At 43.6% G+C, this 26,140-nt stretch overlaps 1 protein-coding gene across 2 annotated transcripts in view; it reads left to right on the top strand.

The window, feature by feature from the left end:
- The window catches only part of LOC146812404 (solute carrier family 2, facilitated glucose transporter member 10-like), a 134,765-nt gene extending 108,997 nt beyond the window's left edge, over positions 1-25,768 (top strand). For both annotated transcript variants that reach the window (XM_085619403.1, XM_085619404.1), the window contains 3 exons: positions 2,607-2,729; positions 11,381-11,516; positions 23,022-25,768. In XM_085619403.1, coding sequence (XP_085475529.1) covers positions 2,607-2,729; positions 11,381-11,516; positions 23,022-23,115 — 353 coding nt within the window. In that variant the 3' untranslated portion in view covers positions 23,116-25,768. The remainder of the gene's footprint in view (positions 1-2,606; positions 2,730-11,380; positions 11,517-23,021) is intronic.
- Positions 25,769-26,140: the final 372 nt, after the last annotated feature.

The following is a 26,140-nucleotide window of genomic DNA, read 5'->3' on the forward strand; positions in this document are numbered from 1 at the left end:
CAAAGTGTCGTACAGGGTCTTACTAAATGGAACAACGGGCTCCACCCGTGTCTGACCTTGACAGAGGACGTTGATCAGAGGATCAGTAGACTTTTCCACAGAAGGAAGAATTAACTCCGCAACCATAGCCTTAACATATTTCCAAAGGAGGAGCTCTCCTCAGTAACAAGGCTAGGAGGGGAAAGAAATCCTGAAGCTGGGGAAGACACTAACCCACTAGCTTCTCCTAGTGCAGACAGCCAATTCTCCTCCATAAAAGGTGGAACAACCTCAGATAAAGGCTGCAAAAGCCCAGGCTCCTCCGTATCATCTCCTAAAAGATGACCTTTAGAAGTACCAACATTAGAGGGAAGCAGGATCAAAACATTCAACACTGATGGCTCCATTGACTCAGCACCCGACGTCAACTGAGAAGACAATGCTTCGGCATCGAAAGAAGGAATGGCTTTGATTGGTGCTGCCGATGCTGTTGCCGTAATCGGCTAACTGAGGATAGCCATCTAGGGTGGAAACCACAAAGGGCTGTGGTCCGGCCCCAACTCAGAGTCGGCTAACGCTGACTGGCCCCAACCCAATGACTCAAAGGGCCCAACTGACACTGAGGACGAACCCACCAGCGTGGCTCCTCTCAACTCCATGGGGCCCGATGCCACTCCAGGGGAAGGTGAAGACAAGACCAGATAAGATTTAGAGAGTTATAATACACTCTCATCTGGGTCACCGATTCTCTGGCTCCCAGAAAGATGGGTAGGTGCGGGGCAGAGTGGAGTATGGCCTCCTCAACCAGCGAACAGGAGGTGCTGTGAGGGATGGAGTCTCTACGCAGCGAAGTCGGGGAATGCTGTGACTTCACTCACCTGCGCTTACCTTGGGACGTTGATGAGGAGTGACGCCCCCGGGAATGGCTCCTGGAATGATCTTGCAAATGGACCTTGGAAAGGGGAAGGAGATCGTCAATGAGAAGTTTCCGAGGACTGCGTCAGCCGCACCCCTAGGAGTTTCATTTGGCGTTCCTTGAGCGCCTTCGGCTTCAACATTTGACAGGAGCTGCAATCTTCGGAGTCGTGGTGTTCTCTTACATACCACATGCAAATGGAATGAGGGCCTGTACCTGACATCTGTCGTGCACAAGACCCACTTAAAGCCTGAAGACATGAAGAAAAATGTTCCAACCAACAAAAACTGTCGAAGTAGGCCAGAAACTGGCCTGAGGAACCGCTTCTCCGCATCCGCAATGTGGCGCAGAAAAGAAGAAACTGACATCCACGCGCTGGATGGGGCTTATATGACTCCACTGACTACACCACCGGAGTCGACGTCATAACGGAGCCATATGATGCCATCCCCCGATGAGCAGAGGGATTGCTGAAAACATCTCCAGATCCAGACTGGTGCCTGGAGAGAATCCAAAAGTTAAGGAATCTGCAGCTAAATGTCTCCATCAGATGAATTGTTCACCTTTTTATTCTGATTTATAATTTTAGATGAAACTTGTGTTTGTGATCAAATCTATATTGTTTTAAATTATGAATTAAAATGAACTAAGAAGATTGTAGGCAGTGTTGGACCCGTGACTAGGCTGTCTGCTTTAAAGTATCTAGGGCATGTATAAGGCGGTATTTACTCAAACTAAGTGCAATCTATAAAGTCCCTTGCCTAACTGGCTCTTTTTCTTGGAGGTCTTTAGACTTTTTTTTTTTCTGAACTTGAGCAGCTGCATAGTGAAACCCCCGCTCCAGGAGCCTAAAAGGCGCTGCCCCGGGGTCCCATGCGCAGGTGAACTCGTTCTTTTTAGAGCTTTATTTCGTGGTTTATTGGCTTCTTCTGTCTGCTCATAAATATCACTTATAGGGAAAACCGTGACAGAGGGAAGTGGGTGTTGGGTTTACGTGCAAAGCGAAAGAAAGAGGAATGATGAAAACTGTGAAAAAACAAAGGACAGGACAAGTAGAGAAAGAAAGGATTTAAACAAAAAGGTATGGACGAGAAAAAAAGAGGGGTAGGTAGAGGAAAGCAAGAATGGGAATATACAAAAGGATGAAAGGAGTAGTGAAGGAAGAAAAGGTGAATGCTATAATGGAAGGATGAAGAGATTAAAAAAAAGATAGCTGGATGGAAGAGTGAAAGAATAGGTGAAAGGGTGAATGGGCAAAGGATGGAAAAGAATAGCCTGATGGGTGAAAGGATGGAGGTACCGAAAAATGAACGGGTGGGTCAATTAATGGATATAGTGATGATTGAATGGTTGAAAGGAAGTATGATTGGATGGGTCTGTGTCATTAGAGATATGGCTCATTCATAGGAGGGATATTTACACTTTCTACATACTCCTGTTCTTGAACATATTCATACAGAGCTTACCTGAAGCCCTTTCCCTTCCAAACCAGAACATACTGTTACGAAGCAGCTGACAACACACTTATTTGACAGCGTAATTGTTTTGCAGTCACAGAAGAGGTGGGTGAAGCAGATGTATCAATTTAAATAAAAAAAGTATAATAGTTAATCCTGAAAACTGTGTATTAATTTGATATTTTGAGATTTAAGATGGCAGAGACTGGGAAGTTAATTCAAAAGAACATTATTTTCACCTTTTATTTCTTCAGTGACGTGGCTGGTTCTGAGCGAAATTTATCCCGCCGAAATACGAGGACGAGCCTTTGCCTTTTGCAACAGTTTCAACTGGGCTACAAATTTAATAATCAGCCTATCGTTTTTAGATGTCGTTGGTAAGTTTATTTGTTACTTAAAATGCTTTGTGCGTTCTTGTGATATGTTAATGCTCACGGGATTTACTCTCAGTATTGTCGCGGGGTTTGAAGGGTTTGGGCCAGGTTTACACTTCTCATTCACATGTCCAATTGTTCAAAGCTACAGAAATGAGGTTCCTGCTCCTGCCAATAGGTTTCAAGCGGTCATCCAGTTATGAGAAAATACTGTTCTCCTTCCCAGTCCTGCATCTCTGGCAATCACCAACAATAGGCATTCTCGAATTTTCCTTTGATGATGTCAGCTGGGGTTTTGAGACCTATTGTGACATCATTCACCAGAACTCTGTTTTTTTAAATTGAAAAACTGACACAGTTTATCAGTGGCGGCTGCCGCAATGCTAAATGGAAGGGGGGTGGGGTTAGGAATAATAATTTTTTTAAACGTACCTGACGACGCGGCTGCCTCGTACCTTTTCTTCTGCTCTCCTCCCAACATGCACTGGGGCACAGGCTCCCCACGAAATCCAGGCGCTGCTCTCATGCTGTACCTAGCATGAGAGTAGCACCAGGATTAGTTTGAACTGCATGGTTTGCCACTCAGACAGTGCTTAGGAGCCTGTGACGTTCCTCCAACCCAGCTGTGCAACCCAGCTGGGTTGGAAAAACTAAGTGCGCATGTCTGTTTGGCTGGCCTCAGACGGCCGGCCAAACAGACATGTGCACTTACAGTGCGTCTGCCACTCCTCCCTGCTATGCCCGGCCCGCCCCTCCCTACATTGGTGGCATCAACTCAGTCAGTCAGCGGTAATTTTATTTTTTGCTTGACCGTTGACTGACTGACCAGTGTGGCAGTGCTTCTTCATTATGGAGGAGCCGCCCCTGCAGCTTAAGTGCAGTTACTTGACCGATGCAGCGACCAAACATCGCAATCCACACAGAATGCCCATATTTACTTAAGAACTAGTTGTCCAGTGTGTAGGAGCAAGAGTGGTAGTAATGTGGGAGTAGCCACACTGCTCCCCTCCCTCCTCACCCCAAATGTGAATTCACTTCAATGACTAGCCATGAGAACTCAAATCACTCAGCTGCACCCTCAAATATTTCCGTGGGAGAACCCTAAAACTCATCTCAGGGGCTTCTGCTCTCCTCCACCAAGAGCCTCTCTCGCTGTAACTCAAAACAAGCGAGGCCGGCGCTACATTAAGGACACCCGTTGGCAGGGCTAGTAGCGCCACGACACGAGGAGATAAGAGTGTGCCAGACGGTCATAAATAAACCAAAAATGGCTTTGTTGCAAGAGCAGTGGGGTCACTTCAACGATAATTGTCAATTTCATCAGGGCCTGAAACTCCTTACACCATTGGCACATACAAGGGCTCTCCCTATATAACACAATTCCTGCAAACATCAGACAAAGGCAAACCACTTAATCTTCAGAAAATCAATCAAAACTCAGCATGCCTGTAACCACTGTGCTTCATACAACCACATGAACCTGTAGCTGAAGTTGTGAATTTTAGCCACACACACTTTCCATACCTCTGTGCCTGCAGCACCGCCTTCTTTGTCAGCCTCTCCTATCTCCCCAAGCCTTCCCATAAGCTGAGGGTCCTCCTTGACTTTTATTCGAGCATCAGAAAGGATATCAGTGCGTGTGTACCAGCTGTGGCTTCTTGTTGCTCTCCCAAACCCAGCAGATGGTCCCGGATAGTCCTTGGTGACCACAGGACTGTCCTGACTTCAATGATTCTGTTTTTACCATCTGTAACTATTTCAAAATGACACAAATAGACTAATCACTGAATTAAAAAAAGAGGCCACACTGTCCCCTTTGGGTCCATTCCAAGCAGGAGTCATTTAGTCATTTTACTAACTCATGGGCGGCCAACAGAAAAAGGCCCTCCATGCCTACAGAACAAGATTATTTGAGTGTGTGTGCTATAATGTGTGTGCTATAAATCCCATAGTAAAACAAATAATATCTTCCTAACAACAGAACTATGACCTTACAGACTACACTATTAATGAAGAACCGATTTCACAAATAAATACCCTCCCCTTCCACTCTTAACACATCCTGAGTTTATTATTTAACTTATCCTGAGCCTACCTATCCAATCTCCACTAGACACACAAGTCCCATTCCATGCTGATTGAATAGTCTGCCATCCTTTGTAACTTTCAGACTACGTTGCACCACTTTGCCTGGCAATTGATTCCAGAAAACACACACTCACATCCATAAATTCTCAAGACATTTGTTGAGTTTTTGGTTTATTTTCAGTCCTGTCTAGGCACCTTAAAGATATTATTTTTTCTTCAGTAATACTTAATTTTGCATCAATTTCGTTTACATATAGAGTAGTATTCCCTGCTTAATCATAATGACATTTCACTGCTAATACTGTACACAACAAAATGCTTATTTCAATTCACCTGGCCATCATATCTAGAAACAGACAAATGTGGAGTGGATATTTCAGCACCAACATAAGGAAGAAGCTCTTCATCTAAAGCCTGAATACATCAGGGATCCCTTAACTCAACGTCTTGTTCAAAGGTTGTGTCAACTCTAAACACGCATTAAAATTTGGCAATTTGGGTTCGGCCTATCTATCAATAGTCTGTCTTCTTGCCTCTCACAAGCTCTTTTTCAGAGGGATAGACACAGCCAGCTAGCTGTGGCTGCCATGTGTACTCTACTGGGCACAGATTGCACTTAACCAAATTGGCTGTCTCAGTGTTTGATTATTTTGTCTCCCTCAACGCTGACTTTAGCAACCATTGAGTTGATTATCCAAAGTGGAGATGATTGTGGAAACTCTTCCTTCTGACACTAAAGCATCCTTTTCTCCAATGTCTTGTCCTTTGATATATGTGTTATTTGCTCAAAAATACCTTTCAAACTAAAATGTGTTATGACCTGTTTCCAGCAGATGAAACAGAGTTCTTAAATATTTCATAGATATGCCCACGTTCAAACCTGATGCCTTTTCTGGGGTACAATACTGTTGGACCAGATGATAAAACCCTCATTTAGAGTTTTGTGAATGTTGGACATTTACAAAAAAGTTATGCCCCATCCACTAGACTCATGGTTGCCTGCCTGTTAGAGGTGAGTAACCTCAGGATTTCCCATTGGAAACCCTGCACCTGATGGTCCCTCCTTCACTGGGCTGCCAGGTAATAGTGATGGTGCCCAGTGCTATTAAGGACGGCCATCGCTGCATTTTCCTGCATGGCTGCCCTGAGCATGGAAATCAACCAAATGGTCCCCATGCAGAGACAGAAAATGTGCTGTGCAATGAAAGATAGTGATGTACTAAAATATGAGTGGGTGATGGTGCAATGGAAGGGAGTGTGGAAGAATGAAGAAAGGAAGGGTACAGTGGAAGCAAAAGGATAGAAATAACATTAGAAGTTGGATGGAAAGATGCATGAAAGATTAAGGACAGATGCAATGATGAGGAAGTAGGACCAAACTTAAAAAATGTCCCACAGAGGCTAACCACCCAAGGGCATCTCACTGCTTCATGGCAACTATCTATATTGTGGTCAGCACCTAAGGGTTTGTTATGAGACCACGACTAGCTTTAACACAATATATTAATCTCATAATGGCAGCAACTGCAGAGAAATCAGTAGTAGCATCAAGAGATAACAAATACAAATGTTGAAAAACTGATAAACAATTCAGCAGTACACATACAGTAAGGAGAGAGAGTGGGGGCTGCTAGGAAATAAATCCAGAACTGAGTAATCCTGATCTGCCTGGAATTTCCAATTGTTTAATTGCTTAGTGGGTGAGTAGTATGGAATGGGGAATGCGGGCAAGACCACGCCACTTCATAGCACGTGGATGCCCCAACCTCATGCTCAGGGGCACACTAAAATCTAAGAAATGCACCATAACCCGTGAATGTCTGGAAACAGCTAAAGAAACGGTACCATCTTCTGCCCTTGTACGAACTGATAAGCATGTGACTTAGAACTCCGGGCTTGAACATAGCCACAATAAAATAATTCAGTTAGGCCATTTGTATCTCTCAAGTTATTGCACATGCTGCAGTTAAATCATGCCTTCGAGCAGAGCAGAGTTGTTTGCAGCTCTGGCCGGTAGCCCAGCTTTTCATATGCCTCGTCCATCTGCAGTGAAGGATTCCTAGACCCTGTAGCGCTGGAACAAGAATAGCACAGTGTTTTACCTTCCAAATGTTTATTTATTTTGAAGCAGCCAAACTAAAGACTATTCTTTAAAGCAAGAAAAGAAGTGAAAGTTGGTATAAATAATATCAAACATGCATTGGTAAAACCAATAGATTTTGCCTGTGTGAGAGCTGTTGGCTTAGCCAGCGTGTTTACACCACATTGTACACCAGCATGGCTGTTGGTAAGCAAGGCTAAAAGTTTGTGGTGTGGAGGAGAGTGGAGTGGAGTTGCGTAGAGTGGAGTAGAGCGTCCTAGAGTGGAGTGTCGGGCATTTGAGTAAAGTGTTGTTGGTAAGAAGGAAGTAGAGGGAAGTGGAGTGGTGTAGAGAGGACGGACGTAGAGTGGAGGGGAGTAGAATAGGGTAGAGCAGCATAGAGCATTGTGGCATTGAATGGAGTAGAGGGTTGTAGAATGGAGTAGAGTGGCATAGTGTGGAGTAGAGTGGAGTGTCATAAAGTGTCAGAGTGAAGTGCTTGTGGAGTGGCATAGAGTGGAGTAGAGACGTAGAGTGAAGAGGCATAGAGTGAAGAGGCATAGAGTGGCATCCAGTGGAGTAGGGTGTCATGGAGCGGAATAAAGGGTGGAATAGTAGGGTGTCAGAGTGGAGTGGTGCAGCATAGAGTGGAGTAAAGTGTCAGAAGGTGGAGTTGACTGGAGGTGCATAGCATATAGTGAAGTCTTATAGAAGTGGAGTGACGTAGTGTGGAGTGAAGTGGTGTGGAGTAGCGTAGAGTGGCGTGACGTATAGTGGATAGAGTGTCAGAGTGAACTGTAGTTGAGTGATAAGGCGTAGAGTGAAGTGGTGCAGAGTGGAGTAAAGAGGCATGAAGTTACATAGAGTGGAGTGGCATAGTTGGCGTAGAGTAGAGGGGTGTAGAGTGGAGTATCTTGGATTCGAGTGGAGTGTTGTATAATAGAGCGTAGTGGCATAGAGTGAAGTAGAGTGTCATGGACTGGAGTGAAGTAGAGTGGAGGGGCATAAAGTGGTGTAGCATAGACTGGAGTAATTTGTAGTAGAGTGGAGTAGAATGAAATGCTGTAGAGTGGAGTGTCATAAAGTGGAGTGGCGTGGATGGAGTAAAGTGGCTTAGAGTGAAGTGGCATAGAGTGTCAGAGTGTCCTAGATTGAAGTGTTGACTAGAGAGTAGTAGACTGTTATATAGTGAAGTGAAGTAGAGTGACGTAGCGTTAGGTAAAGTTGAATGGACTAGAGTGGAATGGAATGTTGTAGAGTGCAGTGGAGTGCAGTGGAGTGGCATAGAGTGGAGTGGCATGGAGTAGGGTGGTGTGGAGTGGCCTGGCATTGAATAGAGTAGTCAATTAGCAGATTGGCCTAGAGTGAAGTGGCGTAGAGTGGGGTAGGGTGGCGCAGAGTGGTGTAAAGTGAAACAGAGTGTCGTGTAGTGATGTAGAGTGGCATAGAGTGGCATAGAATAGAGTGGCATTGCGTAGAGTGGAGTAGAGTGGAGTAGAGCATCGTGGAGTAGAGGGTGTAGTAGCACACTGCCATTAACACATTTTCAGTTGAAATGACCATTACATATACCCATACAGGATACTGCACACAAATGATAATGTGTGGAAATTGAATCGCCTAGGGTATTGATTATTTTGATTGTACTAAAATATTTGTTTCCACCACACTTCAAAACTAAAAAAATGTGCTTCATTGGTGCGTTCCTAACTGATATATTCTGAAATATTTGCACAAATCATTTACAGACATTTACACTTTGTTGTATGCCTCTCACTTTGAAGTCAGAGAAAGAAAAGTAAACACTGAGCTGCTTTGGAAGACAGAGCGTGACATTTTACTTCTGTCTTTGAATGCACAACAAATGTGAGAAGATAATGCAATTTAAAGGCCTGTTTACAGAAAGCAATTACTTGTGGAAGAATACAGTAAACAGACTATGCTCTACGAGAGAAACAAAACATACTGGTTAGCCTAAAACAAATTAACCCGAGTAGAGTGTCGTAGAGTGCCATAGAGTCAAGTGTCATTTCATAGAGTGTTGTGTCATATCGTTTTGTATCGTAAAGTGGTGCGGCATAGTGTGAAGGGGGTAGAATGTGGTGTTGTATTGTAGAGTGGAGTAGAGTATAGGGGTATTGAGTGAAGTAGAGTGGAGTGTCGTAGAGTTATGTAGTGTGGCCTAAAGTGTAAGTGGCCTTGAATGGCATAGAGTAGAGTTGAGTTTCGTGGTGGGGAGAGGAGTAGAGTGTAGTATTGTAGAGTGGAGGGGCATAGAGTGGAGTGGAGTGCTGTAGAGTGGAGTAGAGTACTGTAGAGTGGAGTGTTGTGTCATAGAGTGTCATGTCATAGAGTGGAGCGGTGTAGCGCGTTGTGGCGTGGAGTAGAGTAGAATTTGGATAGTCAAATAAATCCTCTCACTTTGAATTCAGAGAAAGTACAGTAAACAGCAAGCTTCCTGAGAAGACACAGCCTGACATTTGACCTCTATCTTTGAATACACAGCAAATGTCACAAGATAAGAACAAAAGTTAAAAGCCTGTTTATAGAAAGGGAGCACTCGTGGAAGATTACAAGGAGGAATGGTGCTACCGACTACATCCGATGTCAATCTGTGTAGCAAAGTTGTTTGTTCTGTGGTAAACTCTTCTATCAATCAGTTTAGGACAGTAAAACATTTATGGTATTTTTGATAAGGTCCTATTATGGGTTTATTACAAGCTACAATCCAATCTAGTCTCCATGGTTATAGTGGTAATAATATTATAAAACAGCTGTTTCAAAGCTTGCATGTCCATGTAATTTACTTCTACTCCCTCTCTCTTTGGCATTCTTTGGGATCTTGATTAAGAATGTAGCTCCAATGCACCAGGAGAAAGAAGGAAATTAGCTTACTTAGTGAATACAAATAGTTTTTTGTAATGAGTGGTACAGTTCATGAGTTTCCATGTTCTGAAATCAATATCATGGTTGTAGACTTGACTCATCATCTGGTCTGGGTGGAATGGCATTGAACTGGGATATGGTTTTAGTCTATGGCATAATTGTGCTAATTTTCCATTGAGTTGAATGCTGGCATTCTTGCAGCTGATGCTTTTCTAGTGCCTGACACCTCACTGGGAATCAATCATGGAAAATACGGCCATCATGGGTACTTGACTGGATCAGTTTCTGATTTGCCAACTTTTCTTTATTTGTCTAGTTGTAGACCTCTTTTTCACTGCTGAACATACTGCCTTTCATGTCCACTAGGAGTCCATTCTGGGTTCTCCAATATTCTCTCCTCACACCACCTCTTTGTACCATGTGACGGCATCTCTTCCGTTGGGTTTACATATCATTTCTGTGCTGCTGAGACTGAGGTTGATTTTTCCTTGTATATTCTCACCCTGTTCCCTTTTGGGGACGCTCTGACAATCTCATGGTAATTTCCACTAGATGGCACTTTGCTCTCTAATGCTTAGGGCTGCAAAGAGTGGAATTATTTGCCTTCCTGCCTGACCCTTTCCCCGAAAACATGATTCCTTCTAGCTGATCCCAGAACCAAGAGGGTGTCTTTAGTATCAGAATACATTTACCCCTGTCAATGACAATACCCAAAAGGGAAATCTGCAGTCACGTGCCCTTCCAGACCACCAGATTCCTTATCAACATGCTGCTATTGACCAAGCTAGACTACTGTAACACCCTGCTGGTAGCACTCCCTCAATAAAGTTTGCTCCCTTGATAAAATCATTAACTTTTTCACTCATGTACTATGCAGCTTACCCTGGCACTTACACACCACAGTACACAATAACTAGTTGACTCTTATCGAAAAAGTAGGATGCAACACAAGTCTCTGACCATAATCTTTCTAGCTATCCTTAATACGACCCTCCTATTCTTTCCTATTTATACATTTTCGTTCACGACCCATTCATGCCTCCATACCACCACTGGTCTGCCTTACCCTCTCCTTGGTTACAAAGCCACCTTGCGTGTCATCGTGGTTCAGATTCTAGTGGTGCATTTGAGTATACTATTCAGCCAAAGTAGAGATGTCAGTTCCTTATGGAATTTAAGAGAGCCGTAAAAGCCCACATGCCTGATGCGCAGAACCCCATAACACCAAACAGACTAGTTGATGCCAACTCTACGAAATTATTATGTTTTGCCTTCAATACTTTCTTATATTTCCATCCATTTCCATCCATAACATTCTCATCCAAAGTAAGGGTACCTGTAACCACCTAAACTGCTTTATTAACTTACAATAAAACCTACTGAAAGTACGTCCAGCTGATCGAGAAGTAGATTAACTTGAATACATAATTTCTAATTGTATTCTGTTACTAGAGGGCAGGACAACAAAGTCAAAGGTATGGGCCACTGGCCTATACAAAGCATAGAAAATAATTCTCAGCCGTCATTCTGAATGTGTTTATTTTGTTGTGATAACATATGAAAAAACATTTAATTAATTTCACTTTTGTTTTTCCTGCAGATTCCATAGGTTTGTCATGGACCTTTCTTCTCTATGGTCTGATGGCAATGTTTGCAGTGGTATTCATTTATTTATTTATTCCTGAAACTAAAGGACAGTCACTTGAAGAAATTGACAATCAATTTGCAAATAAAAGGTGGGTCGTGTGTGAACAGAATCACCTAAAAGGAATATTTTTGTGTAAGGACAATACAATGCAGTTAAAAGGCAAAGCCTTGTCTATAGAATGCTCATTGTTGATTGTGAGACCGGACAAAGTAGTAACAGACACTTTCCTAGTCTCTAACCTCACAGATATTACCACTAAACCTACTAGGGTAAGCCATTGAAAGGCTTCAAATAATGCCTCTGTATTACTAAATTTGTAATTTCGAATGGCCCTTAAGACCTGGCTGTTCAAATAAGCCTCCGATGCCTCCAAGCACTTGGATACCCTATCGCCGTGCTACTCCTAGTACGGTCCGCAGGCCGCCAGCGGCCCAGCAGGCCTTCATTGGCAGCCCGCAGACCTTGCCTTGCCGTTTCTACTTTTCCAGTGAGGCCGGCGGTATACACAGAGGATGACCGCAGGAGTATACGTAGGGAATATGTATTAAATACGTATTCTCTACGTATGCTCCTGCGGCCATATTCTGTGGTTACTGCCGGCCTCTGTGACATTACACACGGCACCGTCGGACAGCTTCCCAAAAGGCCCTTTAAAAGTCCGCTGTAAGCGCTTTCACAGCTGACTTTTAAAGGGCCTTTTAAGAAGCTTCCTGTTTCGTGTTGCCGACGACGTCCTACCCCGAGAGAAAGTTTGTGAGTACCCATGCCCTATCAGGTGAATAACCATGCTTTATAAATCCTGATTCATGGACTACAATCAGAACTATTGATATGTAAACAAGAAATGGCTCATAAATGAACGTATATGTATAGGGTATTAAGTTAGATGCAACATTGCAGAAGACAGAGGAGAACACATTCCTTGTGATATAAGTACGTCCTCCTCCCATAACACAAGCAGCACAGTAGCCCTGATGTATACCCCAACTGACGTGACAGAGACATGGGCCAGCACTGGGGTCACTGGAACACAAAACAGTTCGATTGCCTAATCTACAAATACAAAACTATCAATTCCAGTGTTCCCAGAGCACCAGAGAAGTAGCCTTCTACACGGTATGAGCTAGAAGCGATGCAAAGACATAGGCTAGGTTTGTTACCGGCCACGCTTCACAGAAACCATTACACCTGCTTGTATTTTTTTCTTTTCAAGAAACCTTAGCAGTAGAGTCCACACAGGAGCCAGAACCTCTTCTTTTCTCCCAGCAGTTAAATATCTTCCTCCCATTGTCTCAAATGAGCCGCAGTGGGCAAATAGATCGAAACAGAGAACGTGCGACAAGAGGTAAACTAACCAAAGTCGAATTCTGTCCATCCCATAATGAAAGAACAAGTGGCTCTGAAATCAGAGGGCTACAAAGAGTTTGATTTGGCTCAGGAAGGAGATGTAATAGAAACATGATTTTAAGATCTTATCAATATGTCTAATGATAAGCAATCAAAAGTAAAATCTGGAGGCATCACCAACAAGCAAGGGTTGGACTAATACCCAGATTTGGGTATTAAGGAATGCTGGTATGCTGGTAGATAGAAATGCTGACGCTAGTCACCACATCTCCCAGCTACTTCATATACATCTTAAACAGCATAGGCTTACTTACTTGAACCCTGGGATGTTGCATAGCAGGGGAAGGAGGCTAGACCTGGAACCACCACATGAATAAACAGGGAGAAAGTGAAAAGTTCAGATAAAGGCTGCTGAAGTAATGTTTTATTGAAAAACATCAAGTCAACGAATAACAAACCAGCCTACAACCACCACCTCGCTTGTCCTCCCACTTGCTTTTTTAGGTTGAGCCTAAGGGCAGCGTGCATGCGCTGCTCACTCTGTGAGGCATGCTGTTTTGGAGTATGCACTAGAAGCCCCTCCCACTCTCCACCCATATTTGTCATTGGCATGTGTCATTGTCATTCATAAATGCTGGCTTCTGATTCGTAAGTAGGCTTGTTAGTCCCTACTTGGTACCGTTTGTTACCTCCCTTATCGACTGGACCTTTTAATTCTATTGTTACACGGACTGCGTTGTATGTAGGTGAGCACTATTTTGTTTATAGACTACGGGGACAAACAATGGGGGCTGCTTTTTGGTATTTGCAGCGCGCCTACCGCTTTTTGTATAGTGAGCTATGCTGCTCTAACTTTAAAAGCGGCTGCCCCTTACCCCCACAGCACTTACCGCACTATGGCGAAGCTTTTTATTTTTTTATTATTACTTTTTAGAAGAACGCAGTGTCCGCTTCAGGGACACCGCGTGTTCTTTCACCTTTTTTTTTGTCTAATTTTATTTGCATGCTGAGTGCGGCGCCAGCTTTAGGGAAAATGCACTCCGTTTCATTATGTTTTTTTAACCATAATGTTGAGCGCGTGGCCCGCTTCAGGGACATCGCACTCTTATTTTTTTTTTTTTTACTTTAATTGTGAGCATGGTGCACGCCTCACGGAAACAGGACTCTACAATACAATAGTTCTTGCTTTTGCTAAAGTTTGACCTATTGGTATTGTAAATGACAATGCCTTTTAATATTATAAAAGGTATTGCCAGTAACAATGCCAATAGCTCAAAATCTCGCTTGCGAGACCTATTGCATGGTAAATGCTTGTTTTTTTTTATTGAGTCTTATAGAGCGCAAACTAGACCTGTAGGTATCAGAGTGTTTTACATGAGCACCAGTTGCGTTACAGACGGACACATCCATTTTTTTGCCAGGCACGGGTCGATTAAGTGATTTCCCCAGAATCATAGGATGTTGAGCCGATGCTGAGATTCGAGCCCGGTTCCACAGCTCCTAGGTCGACCGCTGTAGCCGATAGGCCACATCCTCTCCTCCATTCCACACTCTTAACTCACACCTGTTCTTATTCCACTCTAGTAGGAACATTAAACACTACGCATCATAAAATAACTGCAGTACATTTTCGACAAAACACAGCTTGAAAAGCGTATAGAATCTTTGTGAAGTACTGCAAAAGCTGTACAATTTGCTCAATGCGATATAGAACAAAATTATTATAACAATGACATCAACCTCAAAATTTGTAAAAGTAAAACAATACTGACTCCACACTGGTGAACATTGAAGCATTGAATGTAATCTCTAATCCAAACTGGAGACCCGTTTCATCCTCTTTGCTGGCACAACACCCACTCCATTTTGATTGTAATCTCCTGTCATAAAACCTGCTTCCTTTTCATGAAGAAATGACTTGTTATTGCGCGAATATTTAGACTATGTAAAAAACACAGGTGGTCTCGAGAGTCACACCAGAAGCTTGTGGCGCCGTGGCCAGGGCGAATGACTCCGGAATCTGAGGATCACGGTTCGATCCCCGGCGCTGGCGGCAGATTAGCCCAGCACCATGTGGCTCTGGGCAATAGCTTGCTTAATCTTCCCGACGGCCCCCAGCGTCTAGAGACCCTTACGGGTATTGTTCGCGCTTTACAAATGTGGATTATTATTATTATTATGCACAGAGAGCACACCCATATAAGTAAATAGGTTTGAAATGGTTCTCATTAGGATGTGTGCTGCAAACTAGAGACCTGATGTATCAAAGGTTGTGTTTTTTTACTATTCTGTGTCTATGGGAAAATGTATTAGTACTTATGAACCTTAATCCTTCTCCAGAATGATCTCTTTCTATATATGACCATTTAATACGTTTGGATCGTTTGCACTATTTACTACATTATAAGCAATTAACATTGGGCAAAAGTAAATTGTTCCATCACCTAAATAAACAAGGTATTTTTAACCAGCATATAAATATTTTTAGATATTGTGAGCAGAGTCTGCAAAACCCTGTCTTACAGCTACTAATTGTTCAAATAGTACATGTATATTATATTATATTTTCTGTTTGATAAGAAACTGCTTGAATACAGTCTAAGTGACCCCAAACTGAAGAAGACACTAGTCTCTGAATGCTGTCCCCGATGTTGCAGTGGTTGAGAAATTGTATTCTGTGCTGGCCTCTTAGGACAGGACACAGTGACTGAGTTTGTGGAGGTGGCCAGAGATGGTACAGGTTTTCAGGAGAGATTCAGGCGGGGGCAGAACAAATACGAACGGTGGAGCGGGGCGGGGGTTAAGTTGACAGACAATGTTATAGGGAAAAAAAAATAAAAAAAGAAATAAAACTTCTTACCTTGCGCACGCCGCCTCACCGAAACAGCGATAATTAAGTAGTTTTATTTATTTTTTATTTTATTTTCCCTATCCTATCGTCTGTTGACTCCCCTCCCCATTGCTCTTACCTGTACCAGCTGCGCCTGAAGCTGAAGAAAGTACATTATTCCTAACACACTAACAAGATGCTGGCAGTAAACCCAAGTCCTCGGACTGCTTGTTGGGTACTCACAACGGTGATCTGTTTCTATAATATTTATTTAATGAGCGATGAGATGCAGGGCCTAGAGTACTAGGGAGAAAAGAAAACAATGTCATGGTGTTTTACATGAACAGCATGTTTTAAATGTAATTCTGCTTTGATCTCCAGTGGGAAATGCCTTCAGTGTTATTCAACTGCATGGAAGAGATCAAAAACTAACCCAAGCAGGAGAGAAAAATGTTTTTGAAGTTTGTAAAAAAGAAAAACACCATTAGTATTGAAGACACTTTGCATATCTGTCTCCTGATCTGCTGCTGCATTTGTACCTGACAATATGATGGTGATGTTGCAAAGGACTGTGGATATACAGATGAGTCTGAGCAGGATATTTGCATGTCTTAACCATGGTCCTTAAATGTCTTGCTCTCACATTAGTAGGAGGCAAATCATGTTGAAATACTACCTGTTTTTCTTCATACCACAGACTCAGAATGTGCAGTGTTTTTTTTAACAAATCATGTAGTCAAAGACCAGTGGGGGATCTGGAGGGGGGGGGGCATTTGGTGCCCCAGTTACATTTTACATTCAGGATCTTCTTGCGAGAGATAATGCACCCCTTGCATACTGTTCTTTGTGTTGCTGAGGATTCAAAAGTCCAATTTTATGATTTCTGGGCTTTCATATGCATGGACTCTCTGAAATCAGAGGCCTGGTTTACGCAGAGGCACATGGACAAAGGAGTCACTGTTCTTGACTAACAAAAACTTTCACTCAAAAGATAATTGTGAAGAAAATGGTTTATTATAGGTGTTGGTGTGAGACCCCACTGTGTAATAAACACACTACCTGTAATAGTTCCAGTCAGACTTATTTGACGAAACTTAGCTCAACCCATGGTACCTGTCTCTCGGCAGTCAGGCTTTAGTAAAGGAACAAATATAAAGCATTAAGAACTACCAAAACAGTCAAATAAGGAATGTAAGAAACCAGGCCCTTTTACAGATGCCCCCACTTTTTTTTTTTCTAAAAACATATTTTATTGTGTCAATTTGACTATCACAGCGCAGGGCTCTGTACTCCAGAGACATCTGCCATATTCATCATACATATTCCAGCAAGCAAATGACAGATATATATTTAAACATAAGATAAACAAGAAAAAAGGGGGGTAAAATCACGATGTATACCAACTGCATATTTGAAAACACTTAGTATCCCCTCTCTGAACTTCCCCCTCCCTCCCCCAACTCCCTTGTGATTGCACTCCTGCCGCCTAATTTTGCTCTCCCACTCCCACCAACTATATATCCCACCCTCATGGCTCGTACCCCCACGTGCCCCCTCTGTGGCCACTGGACCCTACTAGCCACTACCCCAACGCACGGGTCTCCTCCTCCACTGGCGGCTCTAACCTTATTCCTCGAAAGTCCGCCCACCTTTTCCAGATCTTGTAATGTTTGCGTGGGCACCCCATGGCCTCAAAGACGGGCTGCTCCAGTCCCATAAAAAAATCTAATCCATTCTTCCATACTGTCATGGACGGTGCTGGTGCAGCCTTCCACTCCCTAGCAATATCTTGCTTAGCCAGCGTAAACCCCAACAACATAAGGTGTCGTTTATAAATATTACCCCCTATGCCTTCCATGACATGAAGTATAGCCAGCCACGGTGATCAGGGGAGCTCCCAACCCAGCACCTCCGAAAGGCATGCCAACACTCCCCTCCAAAACCGATCTAATTATGTGCACTGCCATATTGTGTGCAGAAATGTACCCTCTTCCCTACCACACCGCAGACACTCTGGGGACACAATCAATCCCGCCCACCACCATCGTGTTCTTGTAAAATATACCCTGTGAAGATATTTAAACTGAACCAGTCTGAGTCTCATGGCTATAGCTGCGCCCCGCGGTGCTGCTAGTGCCTCCCTCCAGTCCTCTTCCTCTAGCCAACATCTGCCTCCCAATCCCCTAGCAGTTTGCTCAGTGTAGGGGAACTGTATGTGACCAGGGATTGATATATCTTGGAAATTATTTTTTCCCTAAGGTCCCCCATAAAGACTGTCGCCTCCAGTGGGCTAAATTCAGGGAGGGACTCTAAACCCACCAGACTAGGTGACCGGGCGTGACAGAGCTGTAGATATCGAAAAAATTGTGCCCGTGGCATGTGGAACTCCCACTGTAGATCTTGAAAAGATTTGAGTGTCCTACCTCTCATTACATCTCCCAGTGTTGAAATGCCAATCACATCCCAGCCCTTGAATCCCTGTAGTGCTGCCAATTGGGGCAGACGCCCATTATTCCACAGAGGGGTCTCCCGAGTCAAGGTGTTCCACCATCCCATGCGATGCAACGCCTGCCTTCAGATCTGAAACACTATCCGTGTAACCGGTGGCCGTGCACCTCTCAACGACGTCGAGTATAGGAGCGTGTGTAAGGTGTGACTCCCCATAAGCTGCCGCTCCAGCGCATATGCCGGGTCTCCCCTCTCCCCATACAACCATTCATTAAGAATTAGCAAGTGCAAAACCTGGTAGTATGATAAGATATCCGAGGTTGCCAGCCCTCCGCAAATGCCCCCACTTTTTGCCCCAATTTGGACTACTAGATGCTGGTTTTCGACTCTGACAGTACACTGAAGCCTGCTAAGTTGGCCCCAGTGCCATTACTCTCTCCCTAAAACTGATATGTGTGAATTGGTAACCTCAATTGACAAAGGACTTTAACCCCCTTATAAGTCAATAGTAGTACCCAGGGCGTGGGTGTTAAAGGTGTCACTACTGACAGCAGCACTGTCATTGCACACTACAGGAGCAGCGCAAACTGCTTGAACTCGACTTTGCACTCACCATATGTGGCAAAGTCAGTGCAATATTTTTAATGTATACCAGTCACCCCTAAGAAAGGCTTCCTGAGCCCAGGAGGAAGGATGCATTATATTGAAGATGTGGACTTGTAAACGCAAGCTTATATGTGCCTATAGTGGCCTTTACCATTAAAGGACACTATAAGTAATAGACGGTCCATTGGATAACATGGGTTGGCACCCTGGCAAACCTGAGGTTGGCAGCTCAATTTTGGTGCCACCTAAATATGTTGTGTTTTTTATCAAACAATGTGCCTTATCACCCCTGACACGAATCCCGCGTTGAGGACGATGTAGCATGCACCCAGGTGGCTACCTTATAGGTTGCCCACCCAGTTGCCCCAGCCTTTCCTTTGCTATGGCTGTCAGCCTGAGCTTGCTGCCGCCAAGCCAGGAATCTGACCTCCTGCCAGGAGGTTTGAACTCTCAGTCAGAAGCAAATGCCTGGAAGGGAAGGAGGTCACACCTCCCTCCTAGACAGGCTGGCCAGTGAAGTGGCATATCAAGGCGGTGAGCTTCAAAGGCTGCACCGCCTGTAAAATGCAACCAGGCTGCCTCACAAAGGAGGAAACAGCCCTCACCCTGCCACCAGCCAAAATAGCACCCGGGCATGTGGGAAGAATTCATATTCAGTAGGTGTACACCCCCAGAAGGCTAGCCACACCTCCAGGTTGGACCACCTGGTCTGCACAGCCAAGGAAGACTTTATCATTTTTAAAAGTGGTACATTAGTGGGTTCTGGGCAGAAATTGTGACCTACACCTCCAGCTGTGGTCACCTCAACGGCAGATTACCTCCTTTGGTTAGTAGCCCATTGGCCACTTGCACCCACACCCCTAACACCCCTAAATTTAGGATTTAAGGGCTACCCCTGACACAAGAACATCAGATCTGATCTGGCCTGTACAAGCACAAAAAAAAGACCCATGTCCAACAACAGAAGCTTGACAAACTAATGGCGTGATACTCTATACCTGTGGCAACCTTTCTGGAACTGCACAAACGTGGCTCATCCTGGACCAATGTTTGCCTTCCCCAGCAAGAGGGACCCTTTTGAGAGCCAAAGTTATCACCAGACTCTCCTGGACTAGTGGCACTAGTCCTATGCAACAGCAGGTAAAAACAACATTTGGAACCAAAGAATCGCTGGCCATCGGGCCTTCTGAGGGATCGCCCAGAAGTAGATGGTCCAGTGCATTGTGAGAATTGCAGTCTTGCCCTCCACAAAGTTTCAGGTGGCTACCATGTTCCCCTGGTCCTCCCGATGTTGAAATAACTTTCTGCTGTACTTACTGCTGCCAAGTCTTAGTGGTTGCCAGTCCGGTAGCCACCACCCTTACTCGACGCTGCACCTTGAGGGTACTCTGCAAAATTTTCATTTGCCATCAACAGTCGTTTCATTGTTGACATTTTGCACCCTGTTTCCCACCAGCACAGTGTAAGTGGTAAAATCAACTCTCCTGCAGCTCCCGCTTTAGCACCAAGGACAGCCAGGGCAACTCTGCCCCCGGGCTTCTAGTCAGGTAAAATTGAACTGTCTGCAGTGGCTTGGTACTGGGTACCACATCATCTTTACCCTCTTAGGGTTCCATGTCCGCAATAATAAAGTTTCACAGTATTAATTTGCACCGATTTTATGTTGCTTCTAAAACCCTTAACTCTTGCTATATGTATCTGATTTTGTTCTTTGCGGTGTCTAAATTAAGGTAAAATTCTGATTTAGTTTTGTAAATTGGTGTTGGATTTCTTTCAAGTCATATCCATTACTTATCGTTCATGTTGGTACTCTGAAATGCTTAACACATATTCCTCTAGTAAACCCTGACTGTTCTTTGCCACTCTACCAGGACTGAGATAAGGATTTATTATTGTGAATCCAAGGACCATCTTTGAGGTTTGCGAGACTATTGCATGGTGAAGCCTAACCAGTATCACAACATAATATTCCACTTTCCTACAAGGGAGGAACGAGACACAATAAAAATCCAACACCAATTTATAAAAATAGGTTGTATGTTTATGTTCAAAGTGACACCTCAACAACACAAAACCACCTGAGCATTCCGGCAATATGATTTTTTAACCCCTTCGGTGCTCATGACGGAATGGTTCCGTCATGACCCACGGTTGAGCTGTGCTCATGACGGAACCATTCCGTCATGACCACGCCCGCGCAAGATTCCGTCAGCACAGCGGCGGAATCTGCGCAGCATCGAAGGGGTTAAAGGAACAATAAATTACTGCTTTTTCATTCAACACAAGAAATCATTGAGATGGACGACACTCGCACTCAAACTTTGCAAGCTTTATAAAGGTTTTATAAAGTTGTAAACTACTGCTTCGGCCTGCTGTGAGTGACTAACTCCGTCCGGGAACAAATCCCAGAGGCCAATAAGGCTTGGTTGGAGTGCTTCTTCACAGTTAAAGCAGTCTCCAGTCCAGTTTTAGGCTCCGTTGGTTAACAGCCATAGACTATAAGATAGTGGTCCTGATGCAAAGGAAACAGGATGCTGAATGATGCTGAACTGGTGATGTGGGTCTTCCTGGGATCACCTCTAAGAACATGAACAGTGTGGGGCGACTTTGGCCACAGGAGTCTATGGCTCTCGAAGTCCGGTTGAAGTCCAGCAAAAAAGCAGTTGCCACTGGTCTCTGGTTACAGCAAAACCAGTGGTTCCCTTAAACTGGTCCTTACTTCCATTTTGGTTGATCAAACTACACTCCGACGACTCTCCAGAGTTCAGCAGACCCTGGTGCAAGTTTTGAGGGTCAGGCATTATTGGCTATCAACTCATCAAGGCAGACATATTCAGCTTTTGGGGCCCTGTAACTGTAACAAGAAGTCAGTCAACTGACTCTTGAAGCCACTTCTTCTTTGTCTGAGGCTTGGTGCCAACCTTTCCTCGAGCAGGGCACCACAGACACTATCCTCTCTTTGCTAACCCACAGAGAAGCAGGGGGAGTCCAGTGTTGGTGTAGCCTCTTTTTGCGTGCTCCAGGGAAAAGCAGGGCAGTCCTTTTTCAGTCCATTCTTCAGTACAGACGTGATCTCTGGTCTAGATGCCAAGGTTACTACTTTTATGCCCAGGTTTGGCCCTTGGGGATATGGCGACTTCTAGTCAATGAGCTACCAGATGTCCTCCTGCCTAGTGATGACTTTCTGTGAAGTGTAGCTACCGGTTAACCCAGAATGCACGATTCTGCCCACTCACAAGATGGAAGAACCATTCTCGTGGTGTCCATCCAGGGTGCAGCCACATAGGGGATTTACGCCCATGGAAAAACAGTTTGACAACTGTTTTCCTCTCTCTGTCCCTGATGCCAAACTGTCTGCAAGAACAAAGGAGCAGCTCCTCTCATGTGTGCCCTGCGTTTGCCCTTCTAAAGTGGCTTCCCCTTTGAAGCTCGTCTTTTGGGCTCACACCGTTTTGCCATCCTGTAAGGGAGAAGTCATACCTCTTTCAATGAGAGGCCGTTTACGTTCCTTCCTGAGTCGTTCACTCCTCCCCCTGGGAGTGCAGAAGGCTGTCTGGTGGCCAGCGACTGTAGACGGTCAGTAGAAAACTTTGGGCAACAAAGTGGCTGCTTAATACAGTTGCCATATGAGCATAAGGTACATTAAATTTGACTTGACAATCAAGTCGGATTAATGCAAGGATTCTTTCAATACCTTGAGATATCAAATTTGGTAGTCCCATTCAGATTTTGCACTGCTGAGTTGCCAGTGTGTACCTCGGCACTCGCCAATGTGGCTACTGGCCTTTCTACAGTAAAAAAGACAATGCAGAGTTCTACTGCCAGGACGTGTAAAGTCAAGAAACACATGTCCAACATTTTAAAATAATGCACACTGCCTATAGGGCCCGATAGGCCTGACTTAGGGATGACTTGATTTATAAATATTAAAAAGGAAGGTTTAGGCTTTTCATTATTTTAAATTGCAAAGTTGAGATAGTAGTCAAAAACTGCTCTGCTCGGCAGCAATGGTGGGCTGGGAGTCATACTTTGCTTTGTCACATTCATGGTGGCACAATAAAGGCTGCAGTTCACACAAGACACTGTAACTTCCTGGTACCATATACTAGGGACTTACAAGTAAGTTAACTTACACCAATTGTGTGTGAACCAATAAGACATATACATTTTAAGAGTCTCAGCAATGGCACTGAGTACTGGTTAGCAGGCCTCAGTGCACCTTCAGAGATGAAAAACCAGCAGTATCAGTCCAAAAGCTTGAGGGTGATCATGCAAAAAGAGTCATTCCCTTACAATTATAATTTTCAATAAATGTCAATCAATGTCTTTGCCACAATACTAACTTATTTAATTGCTTTACAGGTGTCTGAAAGCAAACATAATGTGTAGAAGGTCTGGACGGAGAGAGTTCTCTGGAGCAGAGTATCGAAGAATGGACGTGTCTAGCGCTCCTTAGAGTACAGTCACCAACCACTGGAAGAAGCCATTCCAGCATTTTAAGGGCTGTTCTGCATTGTTCTGTAGAAAATATAGCCTCATGCTCAACGTCACAGATTTCTACATTTTTTTTTTTAAAAACAAATTTTTATTGTGTCAAATTAGCCATCACCATGCAGAGCCCTGTAATCCAGAGACGTCTGCCATATCCTTCATCCATGTACATACAGGCAATAGACAATTGTATATTCAAAAGCCCTCAACTTCCCTCCCCGAATCCTCCCCTCCCCCCCAACACCCTGTGATCGCACTTCCTCCACCTAGTCCTACTCTCCCACTTCCATCCATCGCGCTCTCCCCTTGCATCGTTCTACATTTTTAACCAAATTGAGTTTAATTTTTTCTGGGGTCCAGAACTCGGTGTTATTTATTATGGTGAAATTGTGGTGAAAACTTTGCACAAGAAATATTGCTATTGATAGTGTTTATAGAGCTCGCAGTTGCCCCAAGGGGCCATGGTGCTGTTGCCTGCTAGATGTCAATTATGAGTCTGGGGTGGTTTCAGAGCAAAGTAAATGTCATTTATCAGAAATCTATGGGGAACAAAATTATTCTCTGAGTGTCCTTTTTGTTAGCCCAATGACACCTAAATTGAACTGAGGAACCTATACATGAATGTGTAGAATGGAGCAGTGCGCTTGCATTCAACTAAACTGTGCTGTCTGCCACAGACCATGCAATAACACTACGTTAGTGCATGAGCTGTATACAGCACAGCTTGCAATTGACGGGGAGGTGGTTGCTGCTTAATGATTCTGAGCCCTGATGTCTGGAACTCTTACACTAACACCAGGAATTACTGAGTAACCACGTGTGCCTGAGGAACTAGAACAGCATAATTGTACAGGACCTGTGTGCGTTAAATGTACCTAAAAATGTACTATATGTGTGTGTGTGTGTTGGGGGGGGGGGTACTGTACATAAATTACATAGTCAGCAATATATGATATACCTATAGGTGTGCACAAAATGTAACTCTGGCCATTTCCAAAATACAGAATCTGCAAACATTTTACACATGCGGAATGTACTGCTCAGTGGTGCCAACAACTCCGCAAGAGTGGTGGATTTTACGCAGGTTAGGGCCGAGGAAAAGACTTTAACAGAGAGTGAGCGGCAACGCAAAATCTTGCCTCGCCCACAATTTTGTATGTTGGGAAGGATACCCATAAACCTCGAGGTTCTACCCCATCTACTCGCCCTGGGAACACAATGCAAACTCCAGAATGCACTAGTAGGTGTATTTCCAGGGAGGGAAAGGAAAGAAGCCCCACTATTTTTTATGGTGGGGTGCTGAAAGGGTCTTCGTCATTCTCCCTGTGAATAATTTTTTTGTTGTTGCTCTAATCTGCTTTACTCCTTTCTGTAGATTATTCATTCCGTGGACAACCCACAAAAGCGTTTGGTGGATTTTCTGTAGTACCAGGTCTAGGGACAGGGTCGGAAAAAAGAGTGTAGAAGAACATGGCTGTCCCCTTTGTGTAAAACCTTGGCCACAAGGAGTTCTGCCGTTGCTCTAAGACTTCTATGCACAAGTACTCTCCCAGTTCTCTCAATCGCCCTAGCTAAATACCTGGGTTGGGCTTGGTCCTTAAGGCTTAGGGCTCTTAGGGAATCTGCGGGAGCACCTCCGTAGGGCTTCATGGGACGTTGGTTGTAAATCCCCTTGTACGAATAGCAGTACCATCTTGAACTGTATTTTATAACATATTTCCATCTTTAGTCTGTTGACATGTTTAATTCTTGTCTTAACTGTAACTTTTAAATTTGCCGTTATGTTTAATTTTTGTCTTAAATGTAACTTTTAGATATTTAAACGACGATTTTATGTATTTTATAAGGAATTGATTAGTGATAATTTTGTGTTTTGTACATGTTTGTGTCTTCTATGAATGTTTTTAAATTTCGAATAAAGACTATGATGATGAGTGTAGAAGTGGGTGTGACAATTCTTAGTTTAGTACCCACCATTTTGCATGTTAGGGACATTCACAAACGTTTAGAAGATTTCTTCAACAAGTAATCCCCAAACAAACAAATGTAAGCCTGCTCACCCAAAAGGCAGGGTAAGTGTGTTTACAGAGTGTGAAGGGGAGTGTGAGGGGAGCTCCTGGGAATTTTTGTGAATCTTCAAAAACTTGAAGTATTCAAATTGTAGTTGGAATGTTAAATAACTAGGTTTCTAACTTTTTATATGTATTTGCTAAATTTGGTCCTGTGATATTAACGTTATGAGTTACGTAAATGATATTCTTTTTAATGTTTGTCCTTCCAATGCACAAGACCAGTCACATGGCAAATTGTGTATTTTTGCACTCTCTCTGAAGCCGAGCTGGTTATGCTAAAAAATAGTTTCATTGCCTCTAACGAGTTGTGCCCCTTGCCTGGGCACAGCAACTTGTTAGTTTACTAGAAAACCTCACTGTTTCTCTGCCTCAGACACTCTGCCTCCCAGACAACACTTCATATTAATTCATAGTCACTTAAACTGCATTTTTAGTGGTCCAACTTCCATTAGATAGGAAATACTGCTTTTGTTCTCATTTTGTAATAATGCACAGTTCATCAGTTTGAAGCTCTTCGCTCTGAGACAATAAAAACAAATAATGATCGATTTGACTCTATGAATTCTGTGAACACATCATATGTACGTGTCTCTATTTATGCAAAATATCTCAGAGCATTGTTAGTGGCATTTCACCAGGCAAAGACTATTTAGGACACATTCATTGAAGAATGTGCCACCCACTGAAATAATACTTTATTGGCCAGAAGACATGAATGAATATGCAGTTTCAATCCCCCATTTAATAAATGTTACACTCTGCTCCGACTTCAGTTCAGTTTGGCATAATGAGCATACAAAGGTGTATTTTTTATTGATTATATAAAAGTCTAATCCCAAATGTAGAGCTCGGATCCGAGTGTGTGAGTGAGGTGTGTGTGAAGTCCGGTAGGTGTATATCCGATGGGTGTATTATCTT

Source organism: Triturus cristatus, chromosome 7, assembly GCF_964204655.1.
Source record: "Triturus cristatus chromosome 7, aTriCri1.1, whole genome shotgun sequence".
NCBI lineage: Eukaryota > Metazoa > Chordata > Amphibia > Caudata > Salamandridae > Triturus > Triturus cristatus.